We start from the raw sequence: 24013 nt of genomic DNA on the forward strand, positions 1-24013 counted from the left end.
TAATAAAACTTAACACTGCGGTTTTAAGTGCAGATTATCCCAGCTTTGGTACCCCATTATAAATTTAAATTATTTCCACTTAAAAGCTCATTATGATTTACCAAAACAATTACAAATATATTTTAATTAACTGATCAAGATAAATACAAGCCCCCCATTTAACTTTTAAATGTTAAAAGTCAAGTTAATGCAATGTTTGATTTTTCGAGTGAGTAATTTTATTGGACGATAAGTTGTCTGGCTGCTGTGTTAAGTGGACATTATCCCAACTTTGGAATCCCATTATGAAATTAAACAATTTTCATTTAAAAGCTCATAATGATTTTCCATGGATTTAAGCTCCCTGTTGTTAATTAATAAATTTAAGGTTTTTTATCCTTTGCCACACCAAATTATGAACTTTTCAAGGGTTTTTTGGTGGTTGGCTTTTAACTTAATTCTGTAGGGAACTATTAAATTTTAGAATAAACATATATATTGTTCATAATTATGAATAACAAACCCATTATAAATTTATTTAGTTTCCTTTCAAAAGCTTATTATGATTTCCCAATGGTTTTAGCTCCCTGCCGTTAATTAATCAATTAAAGTGTTTTATCCTTTGCCACTTTAAATTATTAACTCTCCAAGGAATTTTTCAAATATTTATGAATCTACATCTTCTTTCGATTGCGATTGCCTCGGTGAAATTTAATTTGAATTATTATTGCTGGTGAAATTGTGAGTGTCAAAGCCAGACAAGAAGATTCGAATCCGTAGAGGCCTTCAAAGGTGTGCCAGCAGGTGAAAGTTTCGTCCCTTGTGACCCTTTTCCTTTCACTCTTCTTGTGTGTGTGCCTGTGTGTATGTAAGAGAAAGGAAAATAATTGAGATGTCGGCAGAAATGTAAGTGGACTTTTATTGACTGTTTTTCTGGCTGGCTGGCAGACTGAATAGCCGAAGGCTGCTTCGTCCTTTCCCCAGCTTTCCCTGCTCTCTATATCCTATATCCTTTCTCCTGCATCCTCAAGCAGCATGCAATGTCCTTTTTGCTCAAATATCTGGGCTACATCTCATTGGGGGCCACAACAAATGGCGTGCATCGCCGTTGTCTTCGATTGGAAAGTAAAAAATGCGGTCCTGAAAAATCAATAAATTGACTTTGGCCCCTATTTAAGGTCTCCTCCTACCTTTTTGATTCCGATTGGGCTAGTACAGCTCTTTAAGATTGGCCTTCAGTTTGCGCCACGCTCACGTACCCATTTTATGCTAATAACAATACAGCACAGGCGATACTAAGCAAGGATGTTGTGGGCTTAGGGTTATTGAGATACCTATTATCAGAGTGGGGGGTTTAAATATCAAATTTTGTACAAAATTATTCACACGGGGTAGTGCCTTGAACCCCCTTATACCGCATTAAAATTAATTAAATAATAATTTACTACATTTAAACCTTTTGAATAAACAAGTTAAAATGTTTCTTAAATAATTAGATTAAATCTTTTGAACTTGCTTTGACTGATCACTTTATTTAAATTTATATGCAACGATTTTATGTTTACTAAAAATTTAATTAAGCATTTATATTAAGTCAACTTGTTCAACATTATGTTTCCTGACAATTTGCTTAAAATGTATAAAATGGTAGCAATACAAGATAAAGTTGTATACTTTTTTTTGTGATCAACTTTTTGGCAGTAAACAAATCCTTATGAAATATAAAAGATATGGCTATCTGCTTTATTAAAAGCAAGAAAAATAGTTTATATATATATATTAAGTATTAAATATATTTAAAGTGATTGCATTGGGTGATTGCTTATTTTTTAGCAGGAGGCATAATCAATATTCGAACCAATTTAAAGTGTTAGTGTACTTGTTGGATAAATAACTTGAGAAGTATAGGGTATCGGAAGTATCGGCTAAAAGGCTCCGGTTGCGGGGCAGCTGCATTGGGTAACTGAAGCCGGGAATTGCCTTTTTACCTGCCACGTCGGCCATATCGACGTTGTCGCAGACCATATCCCATTCAGGGATATTGTCCTCGTCCTCGTCCTCATCCTTGTGCCCTGTCACTAACCTCCTTCCACCTGATAACCTGAGGGCCCTTAAGCACCCTCGAGTGCCAGTTGGGTGTTTGCCGTTCGCCGTTCGGCGGAGATTGTGTTGCGGTTAAATTGCGTCAAACATATTTGACATTTTATTATATAGTATATAGGTAACAACGCAATATCGTCTGATATTGCTCCCCTTGTCACACATGGCCACACCCCCTTTTCTGGCCGCCCCTCATCTGATGACTTCAAGTGATTTTCATTAACTGCTGCTTATGAATATTAAATTAAAACGGCCTTATGATTGTGTTTTTTGGGCCCGTACCAGGAAACAGAAACCGAATTCGGAGCCTGCGAAAGTGAAACCACCTGGAGGACGAAGAAAGCCGCTTAGGAGATGGAAATGGAAATGCCAGACAATGCCTAAGACGCCGCATATTAAAAGAGCTTCCCAAATTGAATTTTCCGCCAGACCGGAATAAAGCTATTTGACGTTGCGACGGGAATTCAATTGCAGCTTTAAGAGTCGTTCGCTTCCCTTTTGTTTTGTTTTTGTCTCGGAAAGCGAGAAAATGCAGCTCATGAATTTCAAATGAAATTAAAAACGTGTTCTCTAAAAATAATAATGCCAGAGAGCAACAGCAAGGGAAACAAAACAGCATGGAGAAGTCGGGGGAAACAGTTGCATCCACTTGAAGGGAGGATGGCAAAATGTGGCGACTCCACAGGAGCAAGATTATTCCACAGCACGCCAGGGTTTACTGATGTAAGTTTGCCCACAATTAAGTCTGGGCAAATAGAGAGTGGATGCGGAGGCGGATGCGAAAGGGGCAGGGATTTAAACGATTCAGAAGACTCCAAAGATGGCAGCTGGCACTAAATGTAAACACATCAGTTCCATGAGTGCTCGACCAATTGCAACTCGCAGGAGACGCAGGCTGGAGACGCAGGCAAAAATGGGAGATGGAAACGTGATTTTGGGACCAGAAAGTTCTTAGGGGGTCAATAAATGGCTTTAAGTATTATTGCATCTAAATTAAGTAGAGTTACTAGATTGTTATTTTTTCAAGGTTTTAAAAACTCGATCTATAAAGATGTCAAAGTATTATTTTTAATAAATCGGTTAAACGTCTGTTACACGATTCTGGAAAGTAATTTTCAATCAAAGACGATATTAATCTTATTCTCAAAGATAAAAAAAATATTGTTAAAATAAAAAGAACTACTAAATCTATACCCTTTTGTTTAAGGTATTTTAAAGTGCTTATAGGGGTCAGTAAATAAGTTTAAACTAAGATTGAAACTACATACAGTTAGTTATTTAAAGTAATTATACCATCAAGGTTTTTAAAACTAGATTTATATTTTGTTTAATATTATAAACCAAAAACCTTTTTAAAAAATATCTCTTAGATTTGGTTAAAAAAAGGAGTAGATCGGAATAAAGTTTTTTACACGATTTTTAAATAAAAGCCATTTTAAGTATATTTATCAAGGAATAAAAAATAAAATAAAAGTTTGGCACCTTTATTTAGTAAAACTATCAATTTTTGTTATTAAATATTATTAAAATGAAAAGAGTTAAAATAGCTTTGAATTTGTATCAATTGGGTTAAGGTATTTTGAACAATCAAAGTTCAAATTCAAGTCGACAAATATAAATCACGTTGTCATCTCCGCACTAAACACACTCATTTGAGAACTCGAATTGAGAAATTTTCTGGTGTGCCACGCCCCTCCTCCACAGGCGCCCACTTGAGGCGCTTGACGGAACTTTTTGGTTACTTGAAAATTCAATTTTACGCAATATGCGCAAATCACGATTAAAATCTTGTGCGTTCTTTTTTCATTGCACACTTTGCGGCTATGAGCGTGCTTTAAAAATGGAGGGGGGAATTTTCCTCATTTCCCTACAGCTGCGGCCAGCAAAAAACTATGAAAATGTGTTTTCAAATTGCAAAACAATTTGTTGACCGTAATTGAACTTTGTCGTCCCCAAAACACGCTTCACCCCTCACCTCCTCCAGTCTCCTTGGTCACCATAATTGTCGTAAAGCAAACTTTTGGCCGCTCATTGCGAGGCTCGTAAAAGTTTTTCCTCGCTTCCTGCTGCTTTCCCCCGATTTTCCCACTTTTCCCTACTTGTCCCGCTTTCTTAGCGCACAGCCTGCGGCGAATGCTTGATTTCTGTCTCTGTGTGCTTGGTTTTATGTGCGAGCTGCGGTCTGACCAATTTATAAGGCCAACCGCAAATTAGCCTGCTCGAAACCCAAGCAGATGCAGATGCACAGAGACAAATAATAGACCATTAAAATTTAATTGATTTCAATTGCAATTTTAAAAGAATATTCTTTGATTATTTTCTGGGTTATATTTTTATTTAAACTACAATTTGGCGGGACAATCAATAGGCGCTGATGCAACCTTTTTTCTAAGTGTGGTAGCTTTTTACAGTATGACTTTTAAAATATTTTGTTTTGTTGTATTTTTTAAGTGTAGAACTTTACAAATATTCTGCGATTATTTTGTGCGTTATTTAATTTCCAATTAAAACTTTAAAGAGTTTCTGTTATGACCTTGAAGTCTCCTAAATTTAATGGATATAACAAATTATAGCTCTGCTTTATTTATAATATATAATCCAAGCAAAGCTTCATTCAGTTTCTTTAAATAACCATGAAAAACTGTTGTTATTGATTACTAAGGCTTCATGCTATATTTATTATTTTCATTGATACGAAATCAATAAATATACACCAGTTACAATTTTTTGGAGTGCTTTAAAAAGGCGTGTCGAATAAGTGCAAACAATGCCAAGTTGCTTTTGAATTTGCCCAGTCTTTGTGTTGCAATTGCATTACTAAATGGCACTTCCCTGTTTTCTCCTGGCATAATAGTCACCACACGCATGAATATTTCAGAGGCAACTTTCGAGGGCTTATGGACCGAGTAGATAAGGGGCCAAGAGCAGAATCGAAATTTAACTCAATGCCAATGCAAGAGTTTTGTCTCTCGAAAGTTTTTCGGCATAATAATTCATGCCTCGCTGCCTTGGCCACAAATGCCAAATGCAAAATTCCAAATGCAAAATGCCGATAATTGGCACTCTTCTCCCCTCAAGCGACAAGTTTTCCCCTGTTTTCCTGAGAGTGCTGCTCAGCCAGTCGGAAAATGCATTCACTCCCTTTTCCCCCGTACAATTTTGCACTCAATTGTGATGTTTAGTCGCTCGTTGTAACTGGCACAATGCTCCAATGCCACTGCTCCTTCGCCACGGAGCTGCTTTCTCCATTTGCCATTCCCATTGGCCACAGTGGTCTTATAACTATAACAATAGGGTTCTGGCTTAGTTAAACTTAGGAATAAAGAGTCATGTATAATGTATCGATCAAAATATAGTGTTCTAATACAATTTTAAACTTAATAACCAATTGAGAAGATTTTTAGATACAATAATAGTTAATGAAAACAGGACAGTTTTTTGTCTAAATTTAATGTTATTTATTTCCATGTATTTATCATTCTTCTTAAAATTAGAGTTTAATGTATACATTAATGTAGTTTGTAGACTCTAAGTTTGTACTTATTCTGCGGTACATTACCTTCTATCCAATTGAAACACATTTCTATGTAAGTGTCTCCTTCCCGGAATCGCCTCCAATGGAGATGTCAGCCACTTTGAGAAACCACTGTTCAGTGGTGTGAATAACAGTTCTGGCCTGAAGGCATCGCATTTTCCGCCCCCTATTTGTCAAGCGTAATTAGTTGCAAAGTATGCTATTTGTACAATATTCCACATTGGCTATATTAGTAGTTGCCACGTCAATGGGCTCGTCATTGCCACAAAGTCTGGTATTGAGACATTTCCTGCCTTTACTACTGATGTTTCCAACAAGCGGGGAAAAGGGTAGTATTGCTTATCATTGAAATAACTATAAGACTACACTCAAAATAAAATAAGAACTACAAAAACAAGAAACTAGACATATTTTTATATTCTATGTCTTCATACTTTCTAAAATAAATGGCGTTTTCATTCTTAAATCTAGGAAAAAAAGAAAAAAAAATATATGAAACCTTTTCTGGAATGTAGAAAATTATTTTAAAAACAATACATTTTTTCTAAAATTTAAATTTTCAAGTTCTTAAATTTAAATTTAATTTTATTTTGAGTACAAGGTATATTTCATAAACAAATAGAAATATCGCTTGTATTTTTGTCGAATTAGCTGAAGCATGATTTCCAGCTCGCCACTTGTCTCTGTGTCACTTGTCAGTAAAAAAAAACCCCGAGCCTTAACCCACTCGCAGCCAAACCACTTGCTTTAACCCATTGGTGGCTGCTCACATGAGCAGACCACTCAAAATGCTCGATGGCCGCACAATGCAACCGGCAAAACAGCCACTGAATTGGGGGTAGAAACTATTACAAAGGCATTGCTGACGTTTTTTGCCTGGAGCGAGACTCCAGGACTTCAGGATCCAGATGAGGATGAGGAGGAGGAGGAGGTGCTGCCCTCCAGTGTGAGCACTGTACTGCAGCTGTGTGGGTGTGTAAAAAATACCACAATTTCAATTTCAAAGTATCCTTTTAGTCAAAAGGAAATGACATTTACGCGCTTTGTTGTGGTTTGCCCATGCATAAAACATTTTTAGTTTCAATTTTTTATGTTTTACCTCACTCACACTCACTTGGCCACGTTTTCCGTTTTTGTTCCGTATTGACGCACTTGCCACTGCAGTGGGCGTGGCAATGCCTAAGGGGCGTTGTGTATACATGTTTGTGAGTAAAAACCCGGTTTTTCTTCGTATCCAAAGGAGCTGAAATGCGAAATGAGGGGCACCACAAAAAGCAAGGAGAAAACGATGACGATGACGACAACTGCAACAGCAGCTTAAAACTTAATACTCCCACTGCCAAGAATGAGAAATATTTATGAAAATTAAATTCATTTTTCTTTTGGCCTTGGGCGGCGGAAGGAGAAAGCAGTTGGCTGCTGCCGGTTGAGTCAATAATTATACACGGCATTCGGGGAGTTTGGCTCGATTTCTGATTTTCAGTTGAGATATTTCTTAAACTAATTGGGAAACAAAAATTTAAAAGCTTTTATGTTCTTTTAAAAATGTACTGCAAATTTATTAAATTAGTTTAAAGACTGCTTAACGTTCAATCTAAATGAACCATATCGAAGTCGAGTGAGCTCAAATATATTTTTCATTTTTTTAAACGAATTCCCAGGCTACAATAAGTTTGTTATAAGTCAAGATTTTAAAAAGAGAAAAGACTCTGACATAAAAATAGCTTTTCTTTCACTTTTCCTGGAATGCTTGTTTAAACCGTTTCTTTTGGTGAAGTTTAAAGCTGGGGCCTTCTAAGGTCTGCAGACTGGTGTAGCAAGGCCACATGCAATTGCCAACAATAAGGGCAAAAATCAATGTGCAGCTCGAAACTTTTCCCACTTTCCACCGCCCTTTTCCCCTTTCTCCTTTCCTTTTGGCGGGATGTCCTGGCAAAGCGCTGCAAATGCGCTTCCTGTTTCCTCCAGAAACTCTGAAACAGCGGGGGCCAAAAGGAGGTGCAGCTGACATTTGTTGAATATCAACAGGAAATGCAGTGAATAAACACGTCGAGTTGTCGATTCGTCGATTGCATGAGTTGCATTGTGAGCTGCGGGTTTGCCTTCGCTTCTGTTGTCATTGTTAACGGCTACACAGCGAGAAAAGTGAGTGAGAAGTATAAAGGCTTTAAGATCAAGTCCCTTTTATTGTTATGTATTTTATTTTTTGCGCTTTATTTAAATTTTGTATAAAATATATCGCTTTAAAATTAATTTTTATTTCTATACTTTGTTCTAAAGTCTAGCATTTTCATTTGAATTACATTTGTATTTTAGTGCAGCGGAAAAGTGTCGAAGGGCGGGAAGGGCGTGGCGCAGGAGACGTCCGTGCATTCATTGCGATGCGATTCAGCTCGATTCCCCTCGATGCTGTTCTATGTGCAGAGGCGTTATTCGATTTGAATGGTGGCGGCGGAAGTCTCCTCCGGGCGACGGCCAGCAAATAATTCCAAATGCATTTTCGATGACTGGGCAGGAACACAAAAACAACAATGGGAGGCACACTGCAACAACACAAATTTGCATTGCAGACCGTTGCGTAATTGCATTCGTCAAAAAACGGGCAAATGGTATTTATTCGTTTGTCCCATTTGTCCGTTTGTTAATTTGTCCGTAGTTTCATTTGTCCGTTTGTCCGTTTGTTCATTCATGAGTCAGGCAATGAAATTAATTTACAGGCTAAAATGTTTTTCGAGCCCCAAATTTAAGGTGAGCGGCAAACGTGTGCAATCAAAGTCGACCCTTTTGGTTACATTTCAGCAACAGCAACACCACCAACACCACCGCCATAAGCCATCCATATTTTGTCCGTCGAGCCATCAGTCAGTCAGTCAGCCAGCCAGTCAATCATTCGAATCGTTTTCGTTTGCGTTTCGTTTTCGATTCCAATCAATTTGTTTGGCAGTTTTGGCTGCCAGTTTTTCTCCCCTTTTTTTGGCCTGCAAACGCTTTTTGTTTGCTCCTATCGATTTGTGTTGCGAAACCGAAACAAAAAGTGTTCAACGTTGCTTGTTGCATTTTTAAATAAAACTTGCTCAACGGGTGGCCAAAAGGGGGAGGTTAAAAGGGAGGTGGTGAATTTTTTACACTTCCGGTCCGAATAGATCCATCATCATTCGCATTGAAATGCTAGCAAACGTGCTTAATTTACGGTGATTTCGTAATGTACTGGGAATGGGGATTATATATATAACAACCATTTTTAAAATTTTAAATTGGCTGTTAATTACAATCGCTTATCGTTTGCTGCCTTACATTTTTTAGTTGAAATGTTGAGTATTTTACTATTTTTATTTAAGGAATATCTAATTTAAGCTTGCAATAGAAACTAGTTTCGTTTGAATCACTAAAAGTTGCCACTGACAAAAGCGTATTTTCAAGTCGTTATCATACCAAGAAATCCATTTCCCCAATTACTGCTGAAATATTTCATTGTATTTTTCTTTTAAAGTTAGCTTGTGGTGTTTGTTTGACTGCATTGCAATTCAATTGAGCGAACTTATTTATGAATTTTGAGTACTGGGCAAAAAACGAATCTCAATCCGCATCTCTTACGCCTGTCAAAACATTCAGAGAGTTTCTTATTTTAGCAACATTTTCGATAGCACAAATTGGACATGGCAAATAATTCTGCTAGCACTTTCACTCAATTTCCATTTACTTATTGGCACACAAATTTTTGTGGGAAACAGTGATAGACTCACTTTTAATAAAAAGAAATTGTAGAAACTTAAGCCTTTTATCTCGAACGATTGATTTAATTTTTCTCTTTGTAAAATATAAAACAATGTTGTTTTGTGTATTTAAAGCCTATGATACAAGCAGAAGCTTGTTCATAATTAAAAGATAATATATTTATACAATAGCCTTTTTTTTGCTTTGATTTAAAAGGCTTTTATTTGGTTTGAAACTAAAAGTTTTCGAGTAGGTATGTTAGATAAGGTCATTAGTAAATTTTTATGAGGGTTCTTTTTGACTATCAATCGTTTAATTGACTTTATAATTCGCTCAACGGAATGCACCCTTTTGCACAATTACAGGAATGAACTGCACGCTAATTGACACTTTGCAGTCCGACTCAAAAGTCTTAATCCACAAGTCTGCAGGGATAAAAAATATAAAGAGGAAGTGCATGATATGGACAGGCGGTGGAGAAAGTTTTTGCTTTCTCCTTGCACTTTTTTTATCCTTTTTTTTGATTGCATACCCACAGGCGCCAAGTTTTGCAGCAAACATCGTTTTGTGGGCGGCAAAAGGGGGCGTGGCATGGCAGGATGTCTGACTGCGTTCATTGAGAACAAAATGCGAAACTTTTTAATTGACTTTTTCAATTACAGTTTAATATTGTTGTAAGAAATGTTGGCACTGCCAATTGAAGTTTGCCCGAGCGCATACTCAAAAAGGCAAAAAAAACGAGAATAAAGGCCAAAAAGGCCAAAAAGTTAAGGGCGAGGGGGGTGGCTAATCTATCATTGTCCACTGGCGAATGTGTGTGCGAGCAATTTGCAAAACTTCACAAACACGCAGCAGGCAGCCAAGAGCCATCAGCATTCTCAACTTGACCAGTTTCTCGCACTGCCAGAAGCACTGAATGAAAATGGGACTAGGTTTTCATCATTTAAGAATTATTTGTAAGCTGTGGACAAGAAGATCTTATGGTTCACCGGTTAGTATGGCATTAGTAAGAAGTATTGTACTTCTGATTTTATCGTTATTACAAAATATTGATGTTTAGCTATAAAGCTAACAAAATGAAGTTTTTTTTTACTTAAAAAAGTTGATTAAAACCAATTTTTGAAAGTTAGAATAAATCCCTTAAAAACTTAACTTAAAAAGTTTTGTGAAACTAATTTTTGAAATTATGAATAAATTACTTTAAATAACTTTAAGCTGGTAGCACTACACTCTATTGTAAATGCACTTCTGATGCAAAATCTACCAATTTTGAGTTGCTGATCGTTAAAGTTTCTTTAGGTGTTCCCGTTCTTGCTAGCGAAACCCATTTGGAAAATCTAAATTTATCTGCAACAAATTTCGTTGCTCTTTCCTTTCGGACGTGAAGAAAAAGGCCAAGAAAGCACGCCAACTATGTATAAAGATGGGAAAAGCTAAGGTGGATGGGAAATACGGGTGGCAAGTTAAAAAAGAGGCGTGCTTGAGCAGCAGGATTGCATCCCAAAAAACATTTCCTTGAAGCACTTTTTATTATCCGACTGAGTCCGAAAAACTGGTCAAAGTGCAAAAGTTTTTGCCGTCCTTCGTTCTCAAGTAATGGAACTTTTCATTAATTTTCCAAGTCTTTGCCTTTTGCGATGTGTGACAGGTAATTCCCATACTGCCAGGCAGAATAATTCGATATGTGCAACCGACACAGAAACTCGAAATTAGCGCTGCCCATGGAATTATTCAGCTGACCTGCTGGCCACCACATGATGCATTGTCTGCTGATGGTTTATTATTCGGGAGGTTTCCTTTTTTTTCCCCACCAAACATGTTACATTTATCTTGCCGGGGATAAAATAGACAAAAAACGAACAGAAAGCAGTGAAAAGAGTCAGAAGAGTCGGCAGGATAGTTCTTCGTTAATTTGGTTGAAATTAATTTTAACGAAGCAGATATATTTTAGATGAAGTTACATTCTTCTAAAGAGTGTAATTGTGGTACATAAAACGTCTAATTTAGAAGATCTGTTTTCTCTGTGCTGGTTTTTCTAAAAATTTAATAATCAATTAATAGGCGAAAAGAGTTTTTAATCACCGGATTAGAGTGCACCACAATGTGCTATATTAATATATATCAAATCTTGGGCAATTATTAATGCTTTAAAAAGTTTCAAATGAGAAGATTGTAACTCTGTTTAAATAATATTCCTCTTGTGTAGGGTAATTGAGATGTAAGACCTAACTTACCTAGTCGAAAACACTTTTTACTCCTCGGATTAGAGAGTATCACAAAGGCAATAACTGAGATACGAATGCGAATACGAGGGCAGAACAAAAAAGGCCAGAATGAATGGGCTGGATGGCAGGTGGAGCCTGCGGGTCAAAGCCGATGATAATGGATGCTGGCGAGGATTGAGGGGTTGGGCAGAGGATTTGGGGGGAGTTACAAGGCTCCACCTGGTACCAGTGGTATGGAGCACCTGGAATTAATCCCCGTTGTACACTTTGGCCTTTCTCCCCATGCAGTCGATTTTAATTGAATAAATACACGAACGAAATGTTATGTTGTGTTGATAAGGCGATAAGAAATGCTATCGATCCCAGGGGAATGGCTTTCCGGGGATGTGTCTTCCTGCACAACAACAACAAATCACGAGATTCGAGTTTCAAATGGAAATGGAACGTGGTTGTCTTTGAATCCCTTGCCCTTCGGACAAATGGAATAAAATAAAGTACAAAACAGGGTTTTGTTTATCTCCCTGGCTTCTATTGTCACCTATCGTCTATTCGATGTCCTAGGGTTTTTGTTTTTCCTGCTCCTTTGTCGACACGTTGATAGTATTTGCAGGAAAAGCCGGCTTAAGCCCCCATTTACATACGATCTGTATGCATGTGAGGGGTTTTTTTACGGAGGAATGTTTATGGGGAACCCGCTCATAACCGCAGATTGCCACTTGATTTGCCCTCTGCCTTTTATATGCCCGTCAATCGCATTTGTTTCGGCTTTGTCTTGCTTTTCTTTTCCATTGTTTTTCCTTTCAGTTCCGGATTTTCCTTGTGACAGACAGCGGCAGGAATGCAAATCGAAAGCCAGGCTCTCAACTCTCTGGCCCTCGGCAGCCGTAATCACCGCTGTGAAATGTGTGACACGCGATATCTATTATGCAAATATTGGCAGGCCGCAAATTCACAATCCACAATCCAAAATCCCCCTTCTCTGATTTACGCGCCCCCTGATTTGGTAATCCCTGCTTTACAACGTCCTGCGAAACAAAACGAGACTGCACTTTGCATTAGATACAACTCATAATTCGCTGGGTTAAACAAAGCAAAAGCTTAAATTGTCTCACCTCATGTTACCATTTATTAGCTTATTTGATGTCAGCATTTTACAATTAACATCAGATGATATCATAATTAAATTCTTCATTTCTTTGCAATATAATTACTGTTTAAAATTAGGTCCACAAACTGAGTAGCTGGTATAACAATATTTTTGACAAATATTATTACATTATTATTAGCCGAGTTGTGTCTTGTTGGTCAACCATTCAGTTTTCTACAAAAAGCACAACAGCAAAGTATTTTAAATATGTTTAAGTTCGTTGCGCTCCTTAAACTTAAAGGATTTACTTTTCCTTGTTGCATCTACTTCTCTACACGAAAACTTCCGTTTCAGTTTTTCTGTTCCCCGAAAAATCCGTGAAAATAGTTAATTTATTCGTGTAGTTAAGGATTCCGTTTGCCTGCTTCTAATCTTTATTTTAAAACAGTTGTCTTCGTACTCAGTTTCTGTTTTTAATGCGCGACAAACTTTTATGATAAGCCCGCCTCGTCATCAGGGGCATTGCAGCCATCAGAAATTAGCGTCCATTAATTAGCTGTCTCTGCTGGATTGACGTTAAGCTGCTGCCCCCCAGTTGTCGGAGTCCTTTGGCTTTTGAGCCCCGTCTCCAGGATTCTGTGGTTGCAGCCACGGGGTCGATCGGGGTGCCCTAGTAAGTTGGGTGCAGTGTTGACAGGTATTAAGCTTCCACGTAATCTGCGTTCTGTATACAAACAGGCTAAGAACTAAAAATAAATGCTGGAAAACAAACTATATTTTAATTAAAGAATACATACTAAAAAACTTTTTTTTTATAAGTAATAGCATTAGTAATATATAATTTAAATAGATTTAAAAGCGGCTTAGTTATATTAAATACAAGAGCAAAGACATGATAGAATTCATAGAACTGTGTTTATTTATATATAAGGACTAAGTGGACGTGCTAGATTTTTAACTATAGGCTTTTTACACTTTTTCCAAGACATTTCATTTTTAAAAATACTAGATTTAGCGTGGCCATACTGCTTTATGCTAAATTATAGCTATAGGATTTTTCACAATTTCCACAAGATATTTAATTTTTAAATATGCCAGATCTAGCCTGAAATTGGCTAAATTGGCAACAATGTTTTAGGTGTTTGGGTGGTGCTTTTGCTCCTGCAAATAATTACCGCAGCATGTCAGAGTTTTGAGAAGCTCCACAGCTCGTCTAAAGTCCTGCCTTTCCCGTTCCCGTTCACCCCACACAGGTAATTTATCTTGGCTCCGGTGGCGGCAATGCTTTAATAGATCATTTGATGCATCATTGCGCATACGCCGTGTGAGCCCCTGCTACCGTTTCCTTTTTTCTCTTTTAACTCGGCGGCTAATCCTTCTGTTCGGTGTCGCTTCTTTTTCTTATTTTTTGATTTGGAAGTCCTGCCCGCTGGGTGTCACGTCGCCCGCAAATCGCTTTCTCTGCCGGATTTTCCTCCGGTTTTTTTTTCGCGTGTTGCACATCACAGATATATCACTGTCTGTGGCGGAATGCGAGTCTCCATTAAATGTGGGCCACCGCCAACGGAAGCCACCGAAACCGAGGGTGAAGCCACTAAAGCCAGCGATGCCACCAGCGAAATTCGTCGCTCGTTTGCGTTTTATTTTTCGCTTGCATTTGGCAGACTCCGAAAAAACACCCTCTGATTTTCCTCTTTAAAGTTTCCCTTCACAGTTTTACCAATACAATTCTATTATGGCTGTAAAGCAATTTTATTTCATACTGTTTCTGCTCGTCGCCTGCTAACAAGACAAAACTACAGCACAACTCATCTGACTTAAACTCCAGATTTCAGCAATTCATTTAAGTTGCTCCCCCACCTAAAACTTTGGCAATGAAAAATAGGATATAATCTAGTGCACATAAATTTAAATTTCAAGTTTTGTACTTAAAGTAAGAAATCAGGAGTAAGATTACACTATTAAATTGTACCATTTCTTTTTTAAATAACTTTACTGGTGGTAAATATATATTATTCCTTTTTATTACGCTGAAAGTTCACTACTCTTAGAATTACTTTTCTTATTTCATTTGATTAGAGTTATATTTATTGCATTAGACACAACTCATATTTTTTCTAAAGATTTATAATTCCAGTAAATTCACAAAATAAATGTTAATTTAATCTTATAAATAAAACCTTCTAACTAATAATTACTGTATCTTGTATTTTTATAAATGTATTGAAAATGTAATGTAATGTAAACGTATAAAAAAAAGAAGATAAAATGTATGTATTGATTAAAAATAACTTACAAATTGCAAAACTTTTGTGCTAGAAAATTATTGGGCAAATAAATAAAACAATTAACTACCCCAACACCATTTCTTTTAAACTAAAGAAACAGTTTAAATTTCATACCCTTTCATTGGGTTGAGAAAATGTAGTTTCTGTAGTTATTCTAAAATGTCCAAATGTTTGTCAGTTCTCTGGATGTTGGCTACCTTATGGCCGCCATATCAGTGCCCCTTACTTTTCTCCTTTTCGCTTCATCAGTTGCCTTTCGTTTTCATATCTGCTGGCTGCCATTTCGCATTTTCGTTTTTGTTTTTGCGCTTTCTGCACGCTCTAGCATCTAGCACGCTTTCGCATTTGTCCTTGCCCTGTCGTTTCCTGGCCCCTTTCATACCACTTTCTAACCACCTTCTTACCCCTCTTGACCCATCGTCTGGCCATCCTTTCGGTCCCGTAAATGTCGCGTTGGCTGTCATCATCAAATTACGCCCGGCCTTTGTGGCTGCGTTTTGTTTTCAGGGCAACCGTAAAGCCAAATTAAATTGCCGTTAGGTTTTACCATCACTTACACCTTTTACTAGTTTCTTTTTTTGTTATTTTTTAAGTTTAACTAATTGATAAGACGATTTTTAAACTTTAAATCATTGCAAATAAAAAGGTACCGAGATATAAGCTTTAAAATCTGTTTTGTTTATATATGTTGTATAAAATCCCTTATAAGCTTTTTTATAACAAACTAGAGAACTAATATTTTTATAAATATAATAGTCTGTTTAAATAAATTAAAAAAGGTTTATAAGTGCTTACTTAGATTATATATATATCGTATACAAAAGTTTATTAGATTTCGTATAACAAAAGCCATGGTCTATTGTTTGGCTGTGTGCATGTGCTGGTAACCCCTTAAATTGTCATTTGGTGCTCTTTTGTTCTGCTTTACTCTGCTGATAAGCCGAGATCGCTCTTTTTCGGGGCTCTTTTATGCCATAGCCGCCTTCGCTCGGCCGCCTTTCTCTCTCTGATAAATCACGTATACGCCGCGTCGATCGCCACCTGATGGCAGTCGCTAATGAGTCGCGCGCGCAACCAAACCGCCGGCGAACCGCAGCGGAGGAGCATCATCGCCGCTTGAATGGAAAAACGCTGACTAAAGCTAGTTCCCAAATCGTAGATCTCAGGAAAGGAGATTGAGTGACCTTTGACCCCACGGACAGCTGATCAAAATGGCTTCGGCAATGACCGATCGAGAGCGCGAGGCGATCGTCGCCAATTTGACCAAGGATGTGCAGTCGCTGAGGGAAATGGTGCGCAGTCGGGAAAGCGAGCTGGTCAAGCTGCACCGGGAAATCCACAAGCTGAAGGTGAGAAGAGTCCGAGGCTCCCCGAAAGGTAAAACCAGATAGAGCGGGAAAAGCCATCCATCGCTGTCTATCGCATCGCTTTGTTTGCTCCGTTTTTGTTTGCTCTGTTTTTGTTTGCTGCCCCTGGCAGATAAGTAGAGGAGCCACCACCAGACCGCACTACTATTTCGGACTAAATTCGCTTTGAATTCGCTTTGTGTATCGCTGAGATACAAAAGTATCTGCAAATACACAACGTCGAGCCCCCCCCCTTCCCCCTTTTCACCGCCCCCGTCACATTGTTATCTGCTCAACAGCAGCAGACTCAGCCCAGATATCAGATACACCCCATATATACACCATGCCCATGCCTACCCCACTGAACCGCAGGGGAAAGGGGGAAGGGAGAGGGGGACTAACCCATGCCCTTGCCGTCGTATCTGCTAGATATTCGTAGCTATCTAATGCCCTCTTCCCGCCTTATAAATTTGTACTTGAACCCCCGCTCCCCCTCTCTGCTGCTTTCCATCCACACATAGTTTAAATATGTGTAAGGCAGATTTATTGAGCCAAGTGATTAGCACTTCTTGGCGAGATCTCGACGTGCACAATTTTATAGCCCAAAGAATCGAGTGTAGAGCGTTGAAAATTCGAGACTAGCGACTGTGAGATACTCGGTAGCTAGTTCTCCAAAAAATCTGGAAGCCTAATATCATTTAATTTCCATTATCTCACTAATTGGGCTATAAAGTCGGAGAGCTTTGATGGCAAATTTTGGGGGAACTTCAATTGTTTTAGTGGTTATGCAAAAGTCTTTTGTGTCTATCTGGATTGTTTTGATTTTGACAGTCAGTATCATTTAGCTTCACGGTTTCCTAATTTTTAGAAATCACTAATTTAGAGGACCCTGATTTTAGTTACTTAATATTTTACTAAGATTTTAGGAGAGGAATTTTTGAAGATCAAGACAATAGCAGTAACAATTTTACCGATGAATAAATACATATTTATGGAGTGGCCTTTTCTAAGCCATAAAAACTCAGTTCTTAATTACAATTTAAAACAAATTTTTATTTTACAACAAAATACAGAATTCTTAAAAGGACTTAAATTTAAATAAGTGGAATTTTACTTAGGTTTTAGCAGAAAAACTTTCAAGTATACCCCATATTATCCCCTTGCCATAATAAAAATTTTCCCAGCTTAGTGGAATCCGTCGGGAATTGTTTCTTCGGCACTTAATTTAAACGCCTCGCGAGTGTGCGTCGCTAATTGCCGGATCACCTCCGGCTGCCTCTCTTTTGGTTTCCCCTCAGATCTCAGATTCCCCATATCACTTTGTGGGTAAACAGAGATACAAAGATACAAAGATACATAGATAATATAGTTCCGACCGAGGCAGCACGCGCATCTCGAAAAACACAGTACCCGAAAACGAAATAAAAGAACGGTGAGCGAGAAAAAGGAAATACGAGCTACGAAGAGTGTTTTTGAAATGCTAATTTCTATGCAAATAATTTGGAAAACAAGCAAAAGGTGGTTGGTTGGGGGTGGGGGGTGGTAAGGGGTGGTAACACCTCGCCCTGACATTCGGCTTATCTTGTTTACCCTCTGAGCTGGAAATGGAACCGAATCTGAAACTGAAACTGGAACTGGAGCTATGACTAGGCCTATGGTACTTTCAAGGGTGGCGCCTCGGATTCGTATTCGGATTTGCCTTTTGGTTACGGCTTTATCTATGCCGTTTCGTTTTTGGGTCACCGCTTAGGGGGAAATTTAGCATTCTATTTACGGGCTGAGATAAGGGAGTCAAGAAACGCACCCAATTGGCATACACGCGGAAAAAATGTATGTAAAAGCGAAATTAGCAAAGCAAAGGTTTGTTTTTGAAAAAGAAATCATTACTACATTGCCTTGCCATGTAAAAATTCTTAAAGTGTGAGATAAATAAATTAGGGTGTATCTTATATTTAAGCTTATTAAAAGTATATCAATTAATTAAGGTAGATCATCGATCCTTACTTCTTGATGTTGTTCAGGGTTATTTATACGATCCATTTAAATTTATTTAAATTAAGGCAAGGTTTACTCACGTAAAATAACATATACAATTTTAAGCAAGACTTTCAGTGAATTTCATCTCGGCGTTTGTCATCGGGAAAGCACGTGAATGCCATCCGCAGTGGGTCATCCAATTGAGTTGGGTTTCGGGTGTCGAGGGAATCACGAACCCCCAATCGATTGATTGCCTGCCAATTGCCGGGGAATTGATTAACTGACGCATCGCAATGGTTGCTCCTATCTCTGACTTCCCCTTTTTTTTCCAGAGTGTGCTGCAGCAGACCACCAACCACCTGAATGTCACCCGGAGCGAGAAGACCAAGTCCAAGCTCTACCCTTTGCCGGAGCAATGTGGCGAGCAGGAAGGCAGGGATCGGGATCGGGAACGTGAGCGGGATCCCCATGTGTGCAGCTCCTGCGGAATGGTGCTGCCCTCCAGTCCGGAGTTCGCCCTGGAGGCCTTGTCCCTGGGCCCACTGCCCCACTCGGCGGGATTCGCTTCCACATCGTCGGCTGCCACATCTTCCACATCATCCACATCATCTGCCTCCGCGGGGGAACGAGATCGGGAACGGGAACCGCCACCCAAGGCAATGCCTGCGGCCATCAAGAAACAAGGTGTCTCCGCCGAGAGCTGCGTGAAGTCCATGGAGCACTCCTACAGCATACCCATTCCCAAATACGACAAGGATTTCAGGTGAGATTTGCTTATTTGGTCGCCAAAACAAGATTACTGGCTACAGCTATATATGTCTTAAGACTAAAAATTACAAACAAAATATATTTTTATTTAAGCCAAGAAAATGTTAAAAAATAAGTAAATATTTTTGCATAGATCTAAAAACTGACTAAGCTAATAACTATCATTTCAAAAAATTACCTTAGGGTTAATTAAAAAAAGTTAATGTTAAAAATCCCATTTTTGGTTTTTGCAAGTGCGAGTATCATATTAAGAAACTAATTTAACAAATCTTTACTTTCTTACAGTGACAAGCAGCAGATCAAAGACGCCATCATGGATAACGACTTTCTGAAGAACATAGACGCCTCGCAGGTGCGCGAACTGGTGGACTCGATGTACTCGAAGAGCATTGCGGCCGGGGAGTTCGTGATCCGCGAGGGCGAGGTGGGAGCCCATCTGTACGTCTCGGCGGCCGGCGAGTTTGCGGTGATGCAGCAGGGCAAGGTGCTGGACAAGATGGGCCCGGGCAAGGCGTTCGGGGAGCTGGCCATCCTGTACAACTGCACCAGGACGGCCTCCATTCGGGTGCTGAGTGAGGCGGCGCGCGTTTGGGTGCTCGACCGCAGGGTCTTCCAGCAGATCATGATGTGCACGGGTCTGCAGCGCATCGAGAACAGCGTGAACTTCCTGCGGTCGGTGCCGCTGCTGAAGAACCTCAGCGACGAGCTGCTGGCCAAGATCGCCGACGTCCTGGAGCTGGAGTTCTATGCCGCCGGCACCTACATCATTCGCCAGGGCACCGCCGGCGACAGCTTCTTCCTGATCTCGCAGGGCAATGTGCGTGTGACCCAGAAGCTGACGCCCTCGTCGGTGGAGGAAACGGAGCTGCGCACTCTGGCCCGCGGGGATTACTTCGGCGAGCAGGCGCTGATCAACGAGGACAAGCGAACGGCCAACATAATAGCCCTGTCGCCGGGCGTGGAGTGTCTGACCCTGGACAGGGACTCCTTTAAGCGGCTGATCGGGGATCTGTGTGAGCTGAAGGAGAAGGACTACGGCGACGAGAGCAGAATGCTGGCCATGAAGGCGGCCAGGGAGAATGATAGCGGGGACGAGCCGAAGGAGCAGCTGCAGCAGGAGTTTCCCGACCTCAAACTCACGGACCTCGAGGTGGTCAGCACCTTGGGCATTGGTGGCTTTGGTCGCGTGGAGCTGGTCAAGGCCTATCATCAGGACCGTGTGGATACGTTTGCCCTGAAATGTCTGAAAAAAAGACACATTGTGGACACCAAGCAGGAGGAGCACATCTACAGCGAGCGCCACATAATGCTCAGTTCGAGGTCGCCCTTTGTGTGCCGCTTGTATCGCACCTTCCGGGACGAGAAGTACGTCTACATGCTGCTGGAGGCCTGCATGGGCGGCGAGATCTGGACCATGCTCAGGGATCGCGGCTCCTTCGAGGACAATGCGGCCCAGTTCATCATTGGCTGTGTGCTGCAGGCCTTCGAGTACCTGCATGCCCGCGGCATCATCTATCGCGATCTGAAGCCCGAGAACCTGATGCTCGATGAGCGCGGCTACGTGAAGATCGTGGACTTTGGCTTTGCCAAGCAGATTGGCACGAGTGCCAAGACCTGGACCTTTTGCGGCACCCCCGAGTATGTGGCACCCGAAATCATACTCAACAAGGGTCACGACCGAGCCGTCGACTACTGGGCCCTGGGCATCCTCATCCACGAGCTGCTCAATGGCACGTAAGTGAAATAAGCCATCCATTTATTATTATAACTATTTACTTATTGGTTTTTGTGTTTAACAGACCGCCGTTCAGTGCCCCGGATCCCATGCAGACGTACAACCTCATTCTGAAGGGCATCGACATGATCGCCTTCCCCAAGCACATTTCCCGCTGGGCAGTTCAGCTCATCAAGCGCCTGTGCCGCGACGTTCCCCCGGAGCGACTTGGCTACCAGACGGGGGGCATCCAGGACATCAAGAAGCACAAGTGAGTAACTTCTTGAAAAGCAGGGGTGCCTACGAAAGCAATTAGAAAAAACATCAAAAACATGTAACAAATGAAGGTGTACACTGGCTTGTAATCAATTTCCATATTATTCGCTTTGATTTTCATCCATTGCGGTTTTTACTTACTTTAAAAATTAACATTTTAATATATCGGAATTAAATTTATTATCTGAAAATGTAATTTAAATTGAAGCCATATTTTAATTATTTAAATATTTAAAATAATATTATTCAAATAGTAACTATTTTAAATCTAATATTTTCTACGTAAATCATGCAATCTAATATGCATTGTATTAAAAAATTATGATTTAATATTTAATTTGAACATTGATTGGAATATTTTAAATTAAATAGTCAATTGTAATTTTGCATTGTGTGCATAGGCGTGATTACCCCTGCCTATAAACCTATAAAAGCGTAGCTATTTTAATAATCCATGTCTTCCTCAGGTGGTTCCTGGGATTCGACTGGGATGGCTTGTCCAGCCAGCTGCTGATCCCGCCCTTTGTGCGCCCTATTGCCCACCCGACGGACGTGCGCTACTTCGACCGCTTCCCCTGCGACCTAAACGAGCCGCCGGACGAGCTCTCAGGCTGGGATGCGGACTTCTAGGCACATGCCACATACCCCCCGCCCCCATCTTTGACTTAGTACTTCAACAAACAGTCTTTAGTTTAGGTTACTTTATTGAGTTGCGTAGAAACGTAGAAACGTAGAAAGGAACAAAGGCAAATTTATGGATCCTGGTCGATGATGTACTCCGTTGTTTGGGCTGCCAGCAGCTGGCAAATTTGCGAGCATCGCGCAATCAGGGGCCTGTAGATCTGTTCGCAGCCTGGCGATGGTTCTGCGGCCAGTTTCAAGCCGGAGGGCACCGCGCTGAAGAACTCACCAAAGCTGAGCCTGGGCGCCCTGCCCCTGGGCATCTTGCAGGAGCGGCAATCGCAGGCGGCCTCCCGATGCTCGTAGAAGGCGTAACGGGCGCGAAAGGCGCAGCCCAAGAGGCTCACCTCGATGCCGGTTCTCTGGTAAACGGGAGCATTGAAGACATCCGCCACGATTTGCAGCACGCGCTGACTCCGCGAGTCCTCGCCCACCACAATGATCTTGGTGTCGGCCGCCTTCTGGAAGCCCATTTCGCGGGCAATGGCGCAGTGGTGCATTATTTGCCCTTCGATTAACGCGCGCACCTCTATCTCCGGCGTCTCAAATCGAGGGCTGCCGCGCACGCACTCCTGCGACATGTTGTCCACGTGAGGAGCCCAGCGCAGAACACCCCGGGCAATGGGTATGATCTCGCGGTCCCGAAAGTGCATGGCCACATGGCCATTGTTGCCGGGGGGCGTGGCATCGAGCATCTCGTAGAATCGCTGCCAAGTGCCCTGCACCACCTCCTCGCAGACGGCCTTGCGGGCCAAGGCGCCATTGCGGAAGCACAGCAGGCCCATGTACTCATCCGTCCGGGTGGGATGGCACATCACATGGCCCTCTTCAAGCTGGGGGGCCTTCTTGAGCGGCATCACCACCACGTCGCTGGTGTCCAGCGACAGCATGAGGAAGTCCTTCTCCACCAGCAGACCGGCCAGTTCGGAGGCCTTGCTGCCAGCGGAAGCCACAACCATGCAGTCCGGCCGAAAGTGCCACCTCTTCACATAGTAGTCCGCAATGCGTCCTTGCAGCCGGGACGAGGGAATGGGCCGCATCAGACGCCTGGCCAGGTCGGGAGCACAGGCATTTAGGCATCGCGGACACCACATCTTTCGCCGGATGTCCATCAGGTTCATGCCCGAGCCATCGGTGTAGTCTATGGAGGCGATGCCGCCAATCAGCAGCGAAGCCAAAAAGCTGCTGATCAATGAGATCCTGGGGCATCTTTCATACTGCTCCGGACACTGGGTGTACACTTTCCGGATTTGGGGGCCCGTAAAGCGGGCGTACGCCCTGGAGCCCGTGATACTGGAAAGTTCGGCCGGACCGCCGACAACCTGTTCCATTTCTCGCACCTGCTGATCCGTGGAGCTGTCTCGCCAGGTGGGCGTCCTGGTCAGCTCGAAGGCGCTCTCCGTGATCTGTTCGTGGAGTCGCAGGTGCGCATTCAAATTGCACACACGGCGCAGGCCGAGCTCCGACCAAAAGACGCAACCGTGCTGCTGGGCCGCTCCGCCAATCGAGGCCACCGAGTGCAGATCCGCTCCCTGTTTCGCCAGGCAGTCCATCAGCATGTCCAGCGCCTTCACCCACATCACCGGGTTGGCCAGGAACTCGCCGGGGCCACCATCGGGCAGTATTCCATTGGTCGTACCGAACTCGGGCAGGTCAACGTCATAGCGAACCTGTGCGACATAGGTGACACTCAGCTTAGAGTCAAGGATCACGGCACGCAGCAGCTGGGTGCCCAAATGGAGGCCGAGGTAGCTGTTGCCACTGTAATCCTGCCTGCGTCGGTGGCACATCACACATCGGTGGTTGCTGAGGATACAACAGGTAGGTAGAATTTTCTAGGAGAACAAACAATTTTAAATAAATTTTAGTAGCTAAAAAAGTTGTTGTACTGTGTAGACATAACATTAAAAGCCGGATTAAATGCAAATAGCGACAACAAATATAAATAATCCTCATTTGAATTCTAAGCTTGGCTTTACAAGTTAGAAATAAAAATGAAGAACAACCCAATTCAAACCGTTTTATACCCTTGCAGACGGTATTATAATTTTAGTCAGAAGTTTGCAACGAAGTGAAGGATACATCTCCGACCCTATAAAGTATATATATTCATGATCATCATCACTAGAAGTGTCGATCTATTCATGTCCGTCCGTCTGTCCGACCTGCATTTCAATTTTGATTACATATTTTGAGCTGTTAATTTACGATATAACTCCTTAATTTATTTCCGAAAAATAGCAGAAAAGTGACAAAAAACCTGCAGTTTTAATTCTATAATTTTTTTTTTAAGCATCCGATTTCGATGTGGTATAGCTTAAAT

At 41.2% G+C, this 24013-nt stretch overlaps 2 protein-coding genes across 4 annotated transcripts in view; one reads left to right on the forward strand and one right to left on the reverse strand.

The window, feature by feature from the left end:
* The window catches only part of LOC128253473 (cGMP-dependent protein kinase, isozyme 1), a 59384-nt gene extending 37745 nt beyond the window's left edge, over positions 1–21639 (forward strand). For 2 of the 3 annotated variants that reach the window (XM_052981887.1, XM_052981888.1), the window contains exons 2-5: positions 18584–19014; positions 19305–20753; positions 20819–21004; positions 21477–21639. In XM_052981887.1, coding sequence (XP_052837847.1) covers positions 18584–19014; positions 19305–20753; positions 20819–21004; positions 21477–21639 — 2229 coding nt within the window. Of the gene's footprint in view, positions 1–15962; positions 16278–18583; positions 19015–19304; positions 20754–20818; positions 21005–21476 lie in introns of those variants that run through there. The other variant, XM_052981886.1, reaches the window with a different exon arrangement.
* Positions 21640–21719: 80 nt separating this feature from the next.
* LOC128253477 (xylulose kinase) lies at positions 21720–23612 on the reverse strand. The gene has a single exon (XM_052981895.1). The coding sequence runs from the start codon at positions 23478–23480 to the stop codon at positions 21762–21764; it is 1719 nt and encodes a 572-aa protein (XP_052837855.1). The 5' UTR covers positions 23481–23612; the 3' UTR covers positions 21720–21761.
* Between the last annotated feature and the right edge of the window lie 401 nt (positions 23613–24013).

This window comes from Drosophila gunungcola (assembly GCF_025200985.1).
Source record: "Drosophila gunungcola strain Sukarami chromosome 2L unlocalized genomic scaffold, Dgunungcola_SK_2 000037F, whole genome shotgun sequence".
Lineage (NCBI taxonomy): Eukaryota > Metazoa > Arthropoda > Insecta > Diptera > Drosophilidae > Drosophila > Drosophila gunungcola.

Bases quoted from the DNA above. Each gene is read 5' to 3' on its own strand.
- LOC128253477 (XM_052981895.1), bottom strand. From the start codon at position 23,480: ATGTGCCACCGACGCAGGCAGGATTACAGTGGCAACAGCTACCTCGGC.